The 18,381-nt window shown below is 29.1% G+C and overlaps 3 protein-coding genes across 5 annotated transcripts; 2 read left to right on the forward strand and 1 right to left on the reverse strand.

Moving 5' to 3' along the window:
• Window positions 1-1,001: 1,001 nt before the first annotated feature.
• LOC114414941 (60S ribosomal protein L39) lies at window positions 1,002-1,703 on the forward strand. Its single transcript, XM_028379397.1, has 3 exons — window positions 1,002-1,135; window positions 1,240-1,343; window positions 1,422-1,703. Exons 1-3 carry the CDS (start codon window positions 1,133-1,135, stop codon window positions 1,468-1,470), a joined length of 156 nt encoding a protein of 51 aa, XP_028235198.1. The 5' UTR covers window positions 1,002-1,132; the 3' UTR covers window positions 1,471-1,703.
• LOC114414939 (probable receptor-like protein kinase At1g80640) lies at window positions 1,667-16,645 on the reverse strand. Of its 3 annotated transcripts, none has more exons than XM_028379393.1 (11): window positions 16,306-16,644; window positions 16,019-16,174; window positions 15,589-15,839; window positions 15,332-15,464; window positions 14,925-14,988; window positions 14,749-14,845; window positions 14,507-14,609; window positions 13,655-13,773; window positions 13,464-13,553; window positions 13,021-13,126; window positions 1,667-1,744 (listed from the first exon to the last, which is right to left on the reverse strand). In XM_028379393.1, the coding sequence occupies exons 1-11, from the start codon at window positions 16,394-16,396 to the stop codon at window positions 1,716-1,718; spliced, it is 1,239 nt and encodes a 412-aa protein (XP_028235194.1). In that variant the 5' UTR covers window positions 16,397-16,644; the 3' UTR covers window positions 1,667-1,715. The 3 variants fall into 3 exon arrangements, with proteins under 3 accessions (XP_028235194.1, XP_028235196.1, XP_028235193.1); XM_028379395.1 differs by having other exon boundaries at window positions 1,686-1,768; window positions 13,045-13,126; window positions 16,306-16,645; XM_028379392.1 differs by lacking the exon at window positions 1,667-1,744 and having other exon boundaries at window positions 12,618-13,126; window positions 16,306-16,643.
• LOC114414940 (60S ribosomal protein L39) lies at window positions 2,824-3,504 on the forward strand. The gene is made up of 3 exons (XM_028379396.1): window positions 2,824-2,968; window positions 3,073-3,176; window positions 3,255-3,504. Exons 1-3 carry the CDS (start codon window positions 2,966-2,968, stop codon window positions 3,301-3,303), a joined length of 156 nt encoding a protein of 51 aa, XP_028235197.1. The 5' UTR covers window positions 2,824-2,965; the 3' UTR covers window positions 3,304-3,504.
• Window positions 16,646-18,381: the final 1,736 nt, after the last annotated feature.

Raw genomic sequence — 18,381 nt, forward strand, 5'->3', positions numbered from 1 at the left:
TTTTTGTTTGATTAGCTAAATATAATTAAAAGTTGTGCTTAAATAAATCTTATTTATTAAATTTATATTAGAAATTGTATTGTTATTAAAAAGTGTAGAAATTAATTTCTCGTCCCTAAAAAAATTATGCATGCCCCCAATTCAAAATAAAGTGAAATATCATTATTCTGCAATGAACTTGATTTTTAACTTGGCATAGTGATAGAACATGTCCGGTGGTTAAAGAGGCGTTTGGTTTGACTATTTTCTGTTTTATTTTTCAAAAGGAATAGAATGGAATGAAACAATGAAAATGTAATGACAAGCAATGAAATGAAATGTAATCTTAAGCAAATTTAAAAATATTAAAAAGATAAGGGGTCAATATATCATAAATTTTCAGTGTTTTTATTTCCTAAAAACAGAAAACAAAAAATAAAACCAAATATATTTTCAGAATTCTAATCTTTTGAAAATGAAAACAGAATATGAAAATGTAAACCAAAGACACTCTAAATATATCATAATCAAATAAATCATACATATCGAATGTTGACAAAAAATCACAATCTAGGGTCTTGTTTGGTTCATCTACATTTTAACTTACGTTTTCAATAAAAAAAATAGAAAAACGCATTTTATTAGATTGAAAAATAATTTAATTAGAATTTACCAGTAGTGTAAAAGATTTTATCTAATAAAAAACTGCTATATATGATAAAAGTATTAAATTTTATAATAATTACTTTCAAATTCTAATCAAAGTGAATTTTAATAACTTCATATCATAAAAATCTTCACACAAACATAATATAAAACTAAAATCTTTAAAAAATTATTTTTCAGATAAAGTATTTCAAAAAATGTCTCAAAATTCAAATCAAAATTAAGCATGTGTACAAGATTTTTAATTTTATTTTATAGATGGATATTCGTAAGATCAAACCCGTAGCCCATTAAGTGAATCTCTTGAGCCCGACCCAATTGCCAAGCAAAATTCATTTTCTGTTACTTTACTTTTAATTTACAATAAAAAAACATAACAACAATAAAACCCACTAAAAGAAGGAGAGTTAGTGCACCTCCGTAGGGTTTGGTTATTAGGGTTTTCGCTCACCCGTGTGCAGTCGAGCCTCCCGAAGAAAAAGCGAAAATGGTACTCGTCGATCCAAATCTCAATCCCTAACTTTCAATTTGTAATTGCAGCGATAACGAACCTGTTAAGCTTTTGGCATTCGATTTGTGACATTTTTTTTGCAGCCGTCGCACAAGACATTCAGAATCAAGAAGAAGTTGGCGAAGAAGATGAGGCAGAACAGGCCCATCCCCTACTGGATCCGCATGAGGACCGACAACACCATCAGGTACTTAACTTACTTCTTGCCTTTTAATGGTTCCGTTACGTTTCGCTTTTCTCGCTGACGTTTCTGTTTTCCTTTCAGGTACAACGCGAAGCGCCGTCACTGGCGTCGCACCAAGCTTGGATTCTGAGGTGCTTGCTTTGCCTCGATTCAGTTTATCCAATTAATTAGTGTTTTATTTTCTTGAGCCAAAAACAATGCTTTGGAGTTTTTAATATTTTGCATTTTATTCCAAGACTATATTGTGTAAGGAATTTATTGTAGTACGTTTGACGTGGGTCTATTTGCAATTTCGAGTATTTGGCAAAACCAATCTGTTTTGGCAGAGCATCATAATCTCAAATTATATCCTTGTTTAACACAGTTTAGCGTGTATCACTTTACTTGTGAAACTCTTAGTGTTCCTCCAAGCTCAATCGGAACAAGAGGGATGAGTAACTAGGTTCTGGTTGCACGCACAGCAGAGCCACAGCAGCAACCTGAAAAGTACAAAAAAAAACCCATTTAAGAGATCCTTTATTTTTTTGGGTCTAAACTACATGTATTTTTTTTATTGAAAATAATCATGTTCGAATCAAGCAAGAATATTATGAACTACAAAATTCGCCCTTCAAATACGGGATGGGGACGGGGATACCCGTACGACTCAGCCAATCTCGTTCCTTTACCAAAATGAAAAAGAATTGCAATTCCATTCCCTTTTTCTCTTTTATTTTTTTTTGTCATTAAGGTCATCTCGTCTAAGGTATTATATGCTTGATGGCCCGTAAGGATTTTGTACCTTGGTGAATCAAGGAAGAATGATGTTTATAAGCTAACGGTGGGAGTGGCCAAAGCTCTCTTCTAGTGTTAATATTTTGATCTCAAATCCCAAGACATTATTAAGTCACCTCATCAAGGTATTCTCCACTTTATTGGTAGATGACTTGTCATAATTTTATCCTTACTTAAAAGTGTCTCGATGAGTTAAGAGAGAAAGATTTTTATAGACTTACATCGATATTAACTTCTTTTTTATGACACATTGATACAATTTTTATCTCAAAATTAATCTGATTTATCACTCTAAGTTTTTTAGTTACTTGTATGGTATTTTTTCCGCATTCACAACTTCTTTTGTTTAGATATAATTCAGATAATTAAATTGAATGGATGTTATTTAACTTAAGCATTTAGATAAAGTAATAAATAATTTTTTTGATATATTACAATAATAATGATAAAACAATGATAAAAATACTATTATTAAAGGTCAATTTATTAGATTTTAGTATTTTACAACTCTTTAAGTAATTTAATTTTTTTTAAAACACGTTTTCATAGTATATAAAAGTTGATTGCATTTTTTTTTACAAAAAAACAATTTTTTAATTTTATTTTATAGATGAATATTCGTAAGATCAAACCCATAGCCCATTAAGTGAATCTTGTGAGCCCGACCCAATTGCCAAGCAAAATTCATTTTCTGTTACTTTATTTTTAATTTACAATAAAAAAAAAACATAATAACAATAAAACCCACTATTTAGGTATAAAAGAAGGAGAGTTAGTGCACCTCCGTAGGGTTTGGTTATTAGGGTTTTCGCTCACCGGTGTGCAGTCGAGCCCCCGAAGAAAAAGCGAAAATGGTACTCGTCGATCCAAATCTCAATCCCTAACTTTCAATTTGTAATTGCAGCGATAACGGTCCTGTTACGCTTTTGGCATTCGATTTGTGACATTTTTTTTGCAGCCGTCGCACAAGACATTCAGAATCAAGAAGAAGTTGGCGAAGAAGATGAGGCAGAACAGGCCTATCCCCTACTGGATCCGCATGAGGACCGACAACACCATCAGGTACTTAACCTACCTCTTGCCTTTTAATGGTTCCGTTACGTTTCGCTTTTCTCGCTGACGGTTCCGTTTTCCTTTCAGGTACAACGCGAAGCGCCGTCACTGGCGTCGCACCAAGCTTGGATTCTGAGGTGCTTGCTTTGCCTCGGTTCTGTTTATCCAATTAATTAGTGTTTTATTTTCTTGAGCCAAAAACAATGCTTTGGAGTTTTTAATATTTTGCATTTTGTTCCAAGACTATATTGTGTAAGGAACTTATTGTAGTTCAGACTAATGGTGGTGTTGGTCACCTTTTTTTAAAAGTATTTTGGAATTCTTTGCGTTTGGTTTAGTTTTTGTCGCGTTGAATATTCTTTAGCTATTCCTATGTTTTTTGCGCTTATCATATGATAGATACGAGACTTAGTGCCTGTTTGGATTTAAGTTTTCAAACTTAAGATTGGGTTAAACTTGTTAAGTTCTGCGCTTCTACAAAATTGAGTTTTCTGGCAAATTTTTACGCAGAAACATGCTTTTGACAAAATCTAAACATCTCACAAAACTGACTTCAATGGGTAGGCTACGATGTATTGATTCTTCATCATTTTTGACATCGTGATTTGTAAGATCTCAATTACAACTTGCATGATGCAAGTAATATTTGTTTCTCTATGAGATGAGATAGTTTGGTTTGTGAATTGTTATGCTTTCATATTTCAATATAGTTTGTGTTCTGTCTTTACTGAAAATGTGGTCTTCTGTTCTTGTACCCTTTTTCTAGGATCTGTCACTCTTTTTTTGTTTTAGGTTTTATTCTTCTTTTTTTACGTATTAGAATTTGATGAATTGATATAGACTTTATGTGAATGGTTTATGGGTTGGAGGCGAAGTTGGTTTATCGGTAATGTAGACATTGTAAAATGTCAACTAACAAATGTGTTTGGGGTTTTGTCTCAATTCCAAATTCATAAATCTTGAGCACAACTAGTTTGTGTCTTCTTCTTCCTCTCAACTTGTTTTATCATGGATTGTGGTTTAGACTTGATTTGGTGATATTTTGTGCATATTTTATCTTCCACTAGATTATTGCTGTTTTGATTGGCATGTGTTAGTATTATGTGGTATACAAAGTTACTAGAACTGGAATTTCCAAATTCTACTTTCTGTTTTTGCTATGTATCATGCATGTCAGAAATTTAATTAAAATATATTATGGATCAGATTTTGATTAATTTGTCTCAAGTAGGTGCTCAAATTACATGTTCATTCATGACTAGTTGGTTAAATGTTTCACGTGGTATTTTCCTCTGCCAATTTATTACCCTCTGTTGAAATCAGTACGGGATGCTCTTCCTGACCCCAATTCAAATCTATTGTATGTTAGGGTCTTTGTAATATTAGTTCGTTTAACCCCATGTTTTCCTTTTCCGTGGTATTGTTAGGGTGCTACTCTTTTGAAATTAAGATAACGGTCTCTTCCTTGACACCAATCCAAATCCTGTTCTTGTAAATTGCAATTTGTTTATCCCTATATTTTCTTTCTCCTCCATGACTGTTGACAAATACCGCTTGGGGGTATCATTTGGAACTTCCATTTGTGGTTGAATGGGGCGCTATGCTCAGATTGTAGTTGTTGAACTTGCTTGAGAATTTGTTCAGTGTCATAGCATTGCATACGATCATTACACAAAATCAGTAATACGGAAATAGGCTTGCATCTTCATTCCCAATTGCTTGTCTGGATTGGCTGTTCTATGCAGCTTCTCTCAACCAAGTCTGGATATAAAGATTGCATCAGTGGTAGGGGCTTTCAGAATAGAGATCATAATTTCCTATGATCGTAAGTCTTATTTATCCTATGAAACATTGTATGTCTTGTAATTATCTTGTGGAACATTATATGTCTAATAATTATGCAGTAAATTTTGTACAAGATAATACATTAAAATATTAATTTGTGAAAGATTTTTAAATTATAATTATATATCCCGAATATAGTCAAATGCTAATTATGGACAATATGATTTAGTTCAACTTCTAATATCAACCTAGAAATAAATTAAAAAATTCATTGAAGCAACATATAAAAGCTCAGTATGTTTGCATGTGTGGCTCCATCACTTAAAGATAAGGTGTAACAAAAATTAAAACATTATATAATAGCATAGAGGAATTTATTTAGTACAAAACTTTGTGTATTGAGCCACACCTTTTACACAATGTCTTTCCCCTTGTAGTGTTTTACTAAACCGAGCAAAAAATTAACAAGGAAAATATGTGCTTTGCCTCTAGTTGTGGGTAACTTTAATTTTAGTCTCATTGCTCATACTTGCGAGTCCAGATGTGTTTTCCATTGATCTGAAACTTTGCAATATGTTTTGCATTCAGAATTCTATCAACTGTTTCCACATTTTTCAGAACCATTGTGGCAAACAAAACTTGGTCACTTGTGTCTGCATTCCCCATGTTTAAAACCTTGATACAATCTCCAAAATAGTTTGTAAATAAATGTCTCACCTCCTCTTCTGTAACAGGAATTCCTCTAGAAAATGTTACAAACATAGTTTTGTCGTCATCTGTGACATCATCACATGGTCCTTTATTTTCCCATATTTTTGGGTCAGACAAATCTAGTTCCACAAAATTTATTGGTGGTATAGTGAAGGGACCAAATAGTGGATGAGGAAAACCAGGGACAATCGAAGGTCTATAAGTATTAGGTAGTACTGTGCCAGTGCTACACAAAATATTTTGTAAAATATCAGTGAAAATTCGAGCACATATTTTGTTAAGAATACTCTTAATACCAGTTATGGCAGTGAACCTTTTCTGACTGAAGAGTTGAAGAGAGGTTTCTCCATGAATTAAGGTTGAGGTTAGCGACAAACTACCACTATTTGGAACAGGAGCATTTTCTAACTCCAACCACTTCAAGCAAGTCTCAGCTTCGTTGGCTTGAGCGTTGAATAGTGTGTCTAAAAGACTGGCCAATTTGGAAATAACATTAGGGAATCCTGTGTTTTCTAGCCTAAGCCACAAGGCCATGACTAGAAGAGATTGGGCTGGGTTACGAGCCAATTTGATGACCAAGCATGAGAAAACTTCACGGTCTTTTTTGTAAAATTGGTAGAATTCTTCCTTAGTAATGAAGGGCATCATTTGTTAGCAGAGAAGGGGAGAAAATGAAATGCTAGAATATTGAGGGTGAGAAAGATATGAATTCACGACCATGAATTAGTAGCAAACCACTGTGTTATACTTGGTAAGCGCGTAAAGCACACAAAATATAATTAAGGTGCATCCTATACTAATTCAAGTGTAATTTAATTGGAATACATTTTGTCAAATAATTAAAAATGAAATCATTATTTGAATTTGAAATATTATTTCAGACTCTTGATGGGTTTAATAGAGAAAATTGTAATAAATATTATTTTAGACTTTGGAATCTTAAATAAATAAAACATTTTTCCTTATAAAATAATGACGGGAAATTTGTTAAATATTTATCCAATGACTAATGGAGTTAAACTTACACAATTATGTTACAAATGATCTAATTATTACAAATGAAACATAAAATATCAAAATCATACATGCAGCCAAAAGTTCAATTAAATGTATATCTTTTTTATGTTTGGTAAAAAATTATGGTTGTCTTCTAATTCACTAGGTTAAAGATTAATATTGCTTGTGATGTGTGGTTATTGACCATTCAAGAGAATTTTACATATCATAAAAATTTAATATAAATTCTCCTATTAAATAAATCGTTTATGTGAACATAATAATGAGACTTTATATATGTCAAATTCTAATTCATAATTTTGTTTCAAGTATATTTTCATCAATACTATAATTATAAACGTGTAATATAAAAAAAAATTACACGCCTACAAATATATGTTAACTAATGACCTCATTTAGATTGTGCTATGCAATAAATAAAAAGGAAAGAAGAAGAGTTTTGTTGTTTATATAACAATTAATATAATATTTTTTTTTCCTTTTCTCTCTTTCACATCATTGATTCATCTTAGACTTGTCTCTCCTCTCACTCTTTCTCTTTTTATTGTATGATTTATAGTATAAATTATTGTATAAATAACAATTTTCAAAAAAAATATTCAACATTTATTAAATAATAATAATAATAATTTGTCATTACAAATAATTAACAATAACATTAAATGCATCAGTGAATTTTTAATAATAACATTGATTGCATTAAAAAACAATATTTATTAAGTATAAATAATACTATTCTATATAAACAAAAATAAAGTTTTGACAGTTTAGGAATGTTTAGATGAATAATTTGATTTAATTATTTTTCAATTAATCACTTAATTCAATAAATTTATTTTGATAAATTTTTCTATGAAATATTGGAATTTTAGTTAATACCTTCCATAAGATGATTAGAAAATTCAAATACAGGATATTAAATGTATTTGGAATTATTTTAAAATGTTTTTTTAAGTAATCAATTTTCAAATATTTCATAGATTTTTGTAAAGACAAAAACTATATGTAAAAATTAAAGACAAATAACAAAAAAATTATAATAACTTACTCATGTATCATGTTTAACCATTAAGATGTTAAGATGCAGAAATTTTACTCGTGGATTAAAGAATCACGTTATCTAGGATTATTCATTTTGATTTGGGCAATATATACCAGGATAAAAAAAATGAAAAAAAAATTGTACATACATCTACCAGAAAAAAAAATTAAAAACTAAAACTAAAAAAACTCAGGTAAATGAATGGTGCGTAGAGGTGGCATCATTCTGTATTTTGTAGTTAGAGTTTCATAATGTGTACCAGATGTCTTATTTGTTAATAATGTAATAAATTTTGGTTTGGTCATTAATTTAGTTGAGGTAATAAGTTAGTGGGTCCCTAGTTCAACTAGTGGATCAGTAATTGGGTCAGTTTAATTTGGATTTAATTTGATTTAAAAAGTTTATTCATACTCTAAAATTCAAAATAACAATTGTTGATAATAATAAGATATCAAAACGGTGTTGTAGAGGTAATCAATTTTTTTTTTATAAAATCGGCTGGGTCGGATCGATCCAACTGAAATCCGATGACCTAACCAATCGAATTGATCAGGTTATCGTGAATCAATTGTGGGGTCGATCTAATCGTGAATCCACCCCGGTTAGGTCATCAAATCCCGGTTGGACTAATCCGACTAATCGAACCAAACCATATTTCATAACACTATTTGTCAATCCCAATATTTTTTGAGTAGCAAAATAAAATATTACTTTCTCTCTCTTTAATTATAAGATCATAATATATATATTGTATTAAATTTGTTAATTATTAATGCTGTGATTTTAAAATTACTTTTTTTCTCTATTTATTTATTTGTTTTTCATTGATGTTTGAAGAGAGAATAATTAAATTAAAATATAAAAAAATAAATAAATACATATAAAAATTAGTAAAAGATCTTATAACAAGAGACAAACAAATTTTATAAAAAATCTTATAATAAAGGATAAATATAACATGTTAAAACAAGAAATCAAGTTTTATCACAAGGTGTGGCAAAATCTGGACCTATCCATGAGTACATAAACCAATATTTGTTAACCCCACTTAAAATCACATGGATTATAATTAATGTGTTCTAACAGAATGGGTCTCTCAACCAGATCTTTGGACTATTTATCATGTTAGAACTCCAATCAAGTTTCCTAATTTGTCTATCGTGAGCATAAACTTGGGCTTCGGAAAAAAGCACAGAATGAGCCGAACCATAATTTTTCGACTTCTGATTTCTTTCTCATCACAATATTTTGTATGTGTAACTGTATTATACGATAGGTTTAATTGTAATTTTAATTTTTTATAATTTTTGTGTTTTATTTAAAATCAAAATATTTAGCCTTTCTATTTTATATAATAAGCAATTTCGATCATTCTATTAATTGATTATTTAAAGTCAAACAGACTTATATAAAGGATTAACATGATGCTCATGTGAAAAAAAATGAAAAATAAAATATGTCTTAATAAAAATTGAACTTGTAAGCTTTAATTTGTAGACAAAACAATAAAATACTAAGATATTTGTTTTGTTTAATTAATTATGTTAACATTATTTTTTGTATTATTAGTTGAAAGTTATTATTTTTTTTCAAATGATTAAAATTTAATTAAAAAATATTTAATATATATAAATATTTTTAATTTTGTAAATAATTTGTGCATTAAAATTAATTTTATAAAATTATGTAAATAATTTATATATTAATTTATGAAATTTAATTATAAATTAGTAAAATAAAAAATTAGAATATGTACATTATTCAAAATAAAAACATATAAAGTGATATTAAAAAAATGTATATGTTAAATATTTTTTAATTTATAAATTTTAATAATTTGAAGAAAAAAATAATAACACTTAATTAATGATACATAGAAAATAATTTTAATGTAAAAGTTACGAGTTCAATTGTTATTATTAATATACTTTTTTATTTTTTACTTTATTTAATCTCTCACATTAGCACTCAATAGCTTATATAAGTTTCACATCAATATTAATATATCATATCAAAATTGTTTATTATGAAAAATAAGAGGGCTAATTATCTTGATTTAAAAATGAAAAGACCAAATTTACCATTTTAAAATTATAAAAAGATCAAAATTACAATTTAACCTTTATGATATTATGATTAATAATTAAGAGTTTAGTAATATTATTTTTATTCTATGTACTCAATTTCATATACTCGAAGTGTAGAATGAAAGACAATAAATTTTTTTATTTTTTACTTTATTTAATCTTTCTCACATTAACACTCAATAGCCTATATAAATTCCACATCAATATCAATATCTCATATCAAAATCAACGTTGATTTTAGATGATTAATATATTAAAAGACCAAAATTATTTAGTATAAAAAATAAGAAAATTAAATATCTTGATTTAAGAATAAAAAGATTAGAATTATAATTTTAACATTATTGAAGGAATAAAATTACAATTTAACCTACATGATATTATGATTAATGATTAAGAGTTTAGTAGTAATATTTTGCTTTATCTACTGAATTTCATACACCCAAAGTATGGAATGGGAGACAATCAGATCCAATTTTATACAAATTCAATACTCTAGGCAATTTCCCCCCACCAAAGCGAAACTAGTTTCATACTGTGTACCAGATGTCTTATTTGTTAATAATGTAATAAATTTTGGTTTGGTCATTAATTTAGTTGAGGTAATAAGTTAGTGGGTTACTAGTTCAATTAGTGGAACAGTAATTGGGTCAATTTAATTTGGTATATATTAAAAATTAAAATTTATATATATGTATTTATTATATATAAATATATAATTAACATTATTTGATTAAAAAAGTTTATTCATATTCTAAAATTTAAAATAACAATTGTTGATAATAATGAGATATCAAAACGGTGTTGTAGAGGTAGTCAAATTTTTTTTTATAAAATCGATTGGGTCGGATCGATCCAACTGAAATCCGGTGACCTAACCAATCGAGTTGATCAGGTCATCGTGAATCAATTGTGGGGCCGATCCAATCGTGAATCCAGCCCGGTTAGATCATCAGGTTTCGGTTGGACTGATCCGACTGACCGAACCAAACCAGGTTTCATAACACTATTTGTCAACCCCAATATTTTTTGAGAGGCAAAATAAAATATTACTTTCTCTCTCTTTAATTATAAGATCATAATATATATATTGTATTAAATTTGTTAATTATTAATGCTGTGATTTTAAAATTACTTTTTTTCTCTATTTATTTATTTGTTTTTTTATTGATGTTTGAAGAGAGAATAATTAAATTAAAATATAAAAAAATAAATAAATACATATAAAAATTAGTAAAAGATCTTATAACAAGAGACAAACAAATTTTATAAAAAATCTTATAATAAAGGATAAATATAACATGTTAAAACAAGAAATCAAGTTTTATCACAAGGTGTGGCAAAATCTGGACCTATCCATGAGTACATAAACCAATATTTGTTAACCCCACTTAAAATCACATGGATTATAATTAATGTGTTCTAACAGAATGGGTCTCTAGACCAGATCTTTGAACTATTTATCAAGTTAGAACTCAAATCAAGTTTCCTAATTTGTCTATCGTGAGCATAAACTTGGGCTTCGGAAAAAAGCACAGAATGAGCCGAACCATAATTTTTCGACTTCTGATTTCTTTCTCATCACAATATTTTGTATGTGTAACTGTATTATACGATAGGTTTAATTGTAATTTTAATTTTTTATAATTTTAAATTTATGATTTTTGTGTTTTATTTAAAATCAAAATATTTAGCCTTTCTATTTTATATAATAAGCAATTTCGATCATTCTATTAGTTGATTATTTAAAATCAAACAAACTTATATAAAGGATTAACATGATGCTCATGTGAAAAAAATAAAAAAAATGAAAAATAAAATGTGTCTTAATAAAAATTGAACTTGTAAGCTTTAATTCGTAGAGAAAACAATAAAACACTGAGATATTTGTTTTGTTTAATTAATTATGTTAACATTATTTTTTGTATTATTAGTTGAAAGTTATTATTTTTTTTGAAATGATTAAAATTTAATTAAAAAATATTTAATATATATAAATATTTTTAATTTTATGTAAATAATTTGTGCATTAAAATTAATTTTATAAAAGTATGTAAATAATTTATATATTAATTTATGAAATTTCATTATAAATTAGTAAAATAAAAAATTAGAATATGTACATTATTCAAAATAAAAACATATAAAGTGATATTAAAAAAATGTATATGTTAAATATTTTTTAATTTATAAATTTTAATAATTTGAAGAAAAAAATAATAACACTTGATTAATGATACATAGAAAATAATTTTAATGTAAAAGTTATGAGTTCAATTGTTATTATTAATATACTTTTTTATTTTTTACTTTATTTAATCTCTCACATTAGCACTCAATAGCTTACATAAGTTTTACATCAATACCAATATATCATATCAAAATTGCTTATTATGAAAAATAAGAGGACTAATTATCTTAATTTAAAAATGAAAAGACCAAATTTATCATTTTACAATTATAAAAAGATCAAAATTACAATTTAACCTTTATATATTATGATTAATAATTGAGAGTTTAGTAATATTATTTTTATTCTATGTACTCAATTTCATATATTCGAAGTGTGGAATGAAAGACAATAAAAAATTTTATTTTTTACTTTATTTAATCTTTCTCACATTAACACTCAATAGCCTATATAAACTGTACATCAATACCAATATCTTATATCAAAATAAACGGTGATTTTAGATAATTAATATATTGAAAGATCAAAATTACTTAGTATAAAAAATAAGAAAATTAAATATCTTAATTTAAGAATAAAAAGATCAGAATTACAGTTTTAACATTATTGAAGGAATAAAATTACAATTTAACCTATATGATATTATGATTAATGATTAAGAGTTTAGTAGTAATATTTTGCTTTATGTACTGAATTTCATACACCCAAAGTATGGAATGGAAGACAATCAGATCCAATTTTATACAAATTCAATACTCTAGGCAATTTCCCCCCCCCCACCAAAGCGAAACTAATTTCTTCTTTACATTTGTTATTAACAATCTAATGCTCTTCTCCTCTATTTAAGCTAAACATCCTTCCCGAATGAATCTCCTTGTAGTACGTTTGACGTGGGTCTATTTGCAATTTCGAGTATTTGGCAAAACCAATCTGTTTTGGCAGAGCATCATAATCTCAAATCATATCCTTGTTTAACACAGTTTAGCGTGTATCACTTTACTTGTGAAACTCTTAGTGTTCCTCCAAGCTCAATCGGAACAAGAGGGATGAGTGAATGAAGAACATCTGTTATCAGTGGACGGTAACTAGGTTCTGGTTGCACGCACAGCACAGCCACAGCAGCAACCTAAAAAGTACAAAAAAACCCATTTAAGAGATCCTGCATTTTTTTGGTCTAAAAAACATGTATTTTTTTTTATTAAAAATAATCATGTTCGAATTAAGTAAGAATATTATGAACTACAAAATTTATCATTCAAATATTTAACACAACTACATATTTATTATTTGAATCTGAGACTTCTAATTAAATTAGAATAACTCCACGTCAATTGATTTACGATGTTAAGGTGAATTTGTTTAGTTTAGGGAGAGTACTTAATACTAGCAACATCATTGATAATATAATATAAAATAATAAAAGTGGAGAATGTGTCTTGAGTTTTGACTTCCAGCTCACAAACCTGGTACAAGTGTTTGGGATCCATTGTATTCTTAATCACTGGATCCACAATGTTTGGAAGCTTGGATCTGTCCGTGAGCTGTGGCATGGCCTGCAATCATAAATAGTTATGTACCTTATGTTATTTTCCATACTTATATGGGTGCAACCCAATTGAATTTTTGACTTCATGAAATTAAAAGTAGTCCATACCCATGTGACAATAGATTGGCATTGAGCTGGTGCCAGTTTTTCCACTGGCTTCCTTCCTAGTAGGAGCTCCAATAGCACAACCCCAAAAGCATACACATCACTTTTATCACTTAATTTACCTGTAAAAAATAATTGAATTGCAACTTCCTCAATAATTAATTCTAGAAGTTTTTGGTATGGATGAGTTTCACGTAGGTACATGAACCTTGCTTTCGTATGAATCCAAGCCATAATTTCTCCATGATAATATTAAGAAATCATTGGAAAAGTGACCCCATATCATTTATATCTAAAGAAATAGTAATATCCACTTCAATTGAAATGAAATCCCTCTCAACAGTTAAAAACATATTAGAGCCATTAGGAAATCATCTCAAATTTTAAAATGAATAATAGAAAGCTTATAGGTGTTCCCCCTTGAGTAAAACTAAAACCTTCTAATGTTTCACATTTTTCAGACAAGAATCAAATTCCACCCCTAAAGTGAGAGACATACGCTTGACAAGATAAAGTGTAGTACATTGGTTGGAAAATAAAAGCTTGACATTGTAACTACAAAAATTGTTATTAGATGTATTCAATTTTTATCACATAGTCAATTTTAATAATGTATAAAAGTGGCATGTCAACAGGGCAGGTATATGATTATATGTCCAATATGAAAACAAGATATACAGGTTATATGTTTCAAACCCACCCTAAACTAGTGACGTCATTGAAATCAAGGAGGACTAAAAGAATCAATTTCTTGAATCTGGTTTGCTAAAGGCTTAACAATACATTAAATATATAACAATAGATTAAACAATCTGGCATATGCCGTATAATGATAACAAGTTTAGTTGGCCTTACCATCTAGAAGATACTCCGGTGCTACGTATCCTAAGGTACCCGATAGTTTAATGTTCTTCTTGCTTTGAGACCCATCAGTTAAGGCAAGACCAAAATCAGACAGCTGAATCCACCACCACCAATAAGTACGTGCATGCCAATACATAAGAAACTTAGGTGAATACATTAAAAAGATGAAAATAATTGGTGATGGAAAAGGGAGATAAATTTTTATAGCAAAAAATCTAGCACGATTTTCTTACTTTGGCATTGAAGTTTGCATCTAAGAGAATATTAGAAGATTTCATGTCTCTATGGATCACTGCAGGGTGACAGTGCTCATGCAGATATTCTAATCCTCTGGTCATCAGAAGTATGTTAATATAATTGCAATAAAACACATCAGAAAGATTTTAAAAAAATTGTTAAGGAAACTCACCTTGCTGTGTCAAGAGCAATCTTCATCCTCATGTGCCAAGTCAATGCCGAGCCATGAGAAGGTCCTTCAGCATAAGATTTTGGAAAGGAATGACACTATAAGAATTTGGTAATTGAAAATAAGGCTTTGTTTGTTTACTGTTACATTTCTGTTTTCTAAATTTTGTTTGTCTTTTGAACACATTTGGAAGTGTTTGCTTCAGGAACACGTTTGTGTTTTCTAAATACTATCCTTTGAATCCTCAGAAGAAAAAAAGAAAACATCTCATAGCCTTTTCTGATTTTTGTTTTTTTTTTTAAATATTTTAGAAACGATTTTCAAAATTTAATAGATTTTGGTTACAAAATCAGGTCCTAAAGTGTCTCTACTACGCAAATAAAGATAAAGCATGAAATGCAATATTTTACCATGTAACTGGGTTTCCAGTGATCCATTTTGCATCAGCTCATAGACAATGAACCTCGAGTAACCATCAATGCTACAACCCAGTAAAGAAATTATATTCGGATGCTGAATTTTGCTTAACAAATTCACCTCGTTCTGCAAATTCATCACACCATTCAATACAAGATAGAAAGGGGAGAGACACAGAGATAGCGAGAGAGAGAGAGAGAGTGAAAACAGAGAACCGACAAATGAATAAGTAATATGTGATCATTATTACCTCGAATTCTCTCTCAGCATGTTGAGTCTCACAGTGTAGTTTCTTGACTGCAACATCAAAGTTATGATCCAAACGAGCCCTGTAAACACGTCCAAAGCCTCCCTCACCCAAGATGTTACTTTCTTGAAAATTGTTTGTCGTTTTTTCTATTTGCTTATAGTCAATTATTGGAACAGACCCGTTCATGCCAACAATCTTGATGGAACTGAATTTATTCAAAAACGGTGCTAAGGTGATCCCCTTCTCTGCATCTTCGCATTCAAAAAAAGCGAAACAAGGAAAAAAATAATAATCAAATTCAAGAATCTAGAATGAATTTGATATCGAAGCCAGCTGCTTCTTGAAAAAGAAAAAAAAAAAAAAAAAAAAAACAGGAATATGATAAATGGAACATTGGAAAATATAAATAAATAAATAAATAAATACATACCTGGACTTTGAACATTTTTGGATTTGGATTTTGTTGGATACTTGGTATGATGATAAATCCAGAAGCATAAGAAAGTGAAAATGAGTGCAGCAAGTGCAGTGGTGGCTACGACGATGGCTATTACCACTTTCTTATTCATGTGATGCTGTTCCTCCCCTGCTTCAGTAGTTTAGTTGTGAGAATCCAGAAAGGAAAAGAATCATATTCATAGCTAAAAACCAATAATTTAACAAAGATTAAGGATCCAAATGATGAGAGAAAGAGAGAGAGTTGAATGAAATGAGTACCTGGAGAGAAAGCAGGAGGGTCTGCAGCCCAAATGGGTTGGTGAAGAAGAAGAAAAACAAGAAGAAGCATGAGGAGAAGCTTCATTTTCATTGTTTGCTGTAAGAAAACATGGAGATGGAGATATGTGGAGCCAAAAGCAGACAGGGAGAGACTCGAGAGTGTGTGTGTGTTGTGAATTGTTAAGGCTTTGGAAGTTAATGTTAATTGGGTGTTCTGTTTTGTTCTGGATCTCCAAGGTTTCAACTGCTTTTTGGTTTTTCAAAAAGCATGCTCTTTTTTTGTTACCTTTTGAATCTTCTTTTGAGACCTCTCTTTGTCTCAGTGTCTCTCTCTTTTCTTTCTTGATTTTTTTTTTAATTTGAGACTTATCTTTATAAACAGACCAAATCTACCAAAGATAATTCTGCGTCAGCCAAATAAAATTATTATGAGTAATAATACTCTTTTTATGAGAATATAAATTCTAACAGTCTTTGATTAAATTAAAATAACTCTTATTAAAAAAATGTTGGATCATATATTATGAATCTTAAACTAAATAGATTTTATACAAAAAAAATAATCAAACACAAATTATACTAAATAGATTGTTCCTTTGTATCTAAACGTATCACAGCCTTATACCATTGTTTAAGATATGTTAACTCTATCAAATTAATGTATGTGTTCGGTAATATTTGATAATGTGACATTATTATATCGCTGTCTGTGCAGAGGAAAAAAGAAGGAAGAATGGGGAGAGGAAATTGAATGTTGAGGTGAAGCGGCAATCACACGACAAACATGTGCACTTGTTCTTGTCAACTGCAAACATGAACCAACATCTTCTTCTTCTTCGTTTTCTATTTTATTTTTTTGTCAATTGTGTTTTTGGTTTCTTATTATAAGGTTGATGCACCGCCAGTGGTCGATCAGCGAAGGTAGAAGGAAAAGAGTCAGAGACTGGAAGTGTTTGGCGGTTCCAAAATGCTGATCAAGAAACTGCAAACAGCTGCACCTTCTTAAATAAAATGACAGAGTAAATGATTATTTTGAACATGTCACCGTTTGGACATTGTCTTCGTGGCCTTCTAATAATCATCATTGCATGCATGTCTTTTTATTTTTATTTTCCTTTTTACGAAGAAAAAGTGAAAAAAGTAACTAATGTAGTAATGTACTACATATATTAACTATTGATTTTTTCATTAACAACTAAAATTATTTTAACTTTTAGTTTAAGGGTTTGTACGATCAAATAATTTTTTTAAGAAAAAAACATGAAAGCTATTTCAAACTTATCTGGATCTCAATGTTTAGTGAATTAACATGTCACACAAGATAATTGTTTTACTTTGTAGTAGCTAGTGTAGGGAAACGCTAAGTTACTGCTATAGCATAACTTTTTCTTTATTTTTCATTGGTGCCTTTTTAATTTGTTGACTAGATAAACTGGATTCATGTTTTATATAATGTGACTTGTATACGAAATTTGCTTAGTAAAAAAGTTTCAAATAATGTTGCCAGAAATAGCATTCACTTATATATGAAAGTCAATTGCGAGGAATTCTTGTTCTCTGTATTAAAGAAATAGAAAGAGTGGGTGGTGGTGGAGAGAAACCCCGACGAACTGTTTATACCACCCATTCTCGTAAATAATCCATACTCCAGAGTTCACATTGTGCTTTTCTGTTCAACTTTTGTATTGGTCAATTGTGCATACAACTATACATGTTTATTTAACATCATATATTATGTAATTTAACCAAATTTTAATCGTTTACCATTGACGAGCAAGAAATCACATGCGTCCACCATTTTTTCTAATTTAAAGGAACCACAAGTCTTAAGCAAAATGCCACATTAGGTCATTGCTAATTAGAAAAATAGTAAAATGATATATGGCTATTATCGACCCCCATTTTGTATATACTATGATAATGTGTATGTTTTTTTTAAGATATTCAAAATAATTTAAAATTGTAATTTATTATAAAATTCAACCTATATATTTGTTTTCACATATAAAGACTCGGCGAAATTTCTTTTTGGACGTGACATAACGCTTATGGTTAATTATATTTTTAATTCTTAGA

Source organism: Glycine soja, chromosome 6 (assembly GCF_004193775.1).
Source record: "Glycine soja cultivar W05 chromosome 6, ASM419377v2, whole genome shotgun sequence".
In the NCBI taxonomy this organism is placed as follows: Eukaryota; Viridiplantae; Streptophyta; class Magnoliopsida; order Fabales; family Fabaceae; genus Glycine; species Glycine soja.

Coding starts and splice junctions, on each gene's coding strand:
- LOC114414941 (XM_028379397.1), top strand. Junction 1,344..1,421: donor AGGACCGACAACACCATCAG/GTACTTAACTTA, acceptor TTTTCCTTTCAG/GTACAACGCGAAGCGCCGTC.
- LOC114414940 (XM_028379396.1), top strand. Junction 3,177..3,254: donor AGGACCGACAACACCATCAG/GTACTTAACCTA, acceptor TTTTCCTTTCAG/GTACAACGCGAAGCGCCGTC.
- LOC114414939 (XM_028379393.1), bottom strand. CDS start 16,396: ATGAAAATGAAGCTTCTCCTCATGCTTCTTCTTGTTTTTCTTCTTCTT. Junction 15,840..16,018: donor CAAAAATGTTCAAAGTCCAG/GTATGTATTTAT, acceptor TTGAATGCGAAG/ATGCAGAGAAGGGGATCACC. Junction 13,127..13,463: donor ATCCCAAACACTTGTACCAG/GTTTGTGAGCTG, acceptor TGTACTTTTTAG/GTTGCTGCTGTGGCTGTGCT.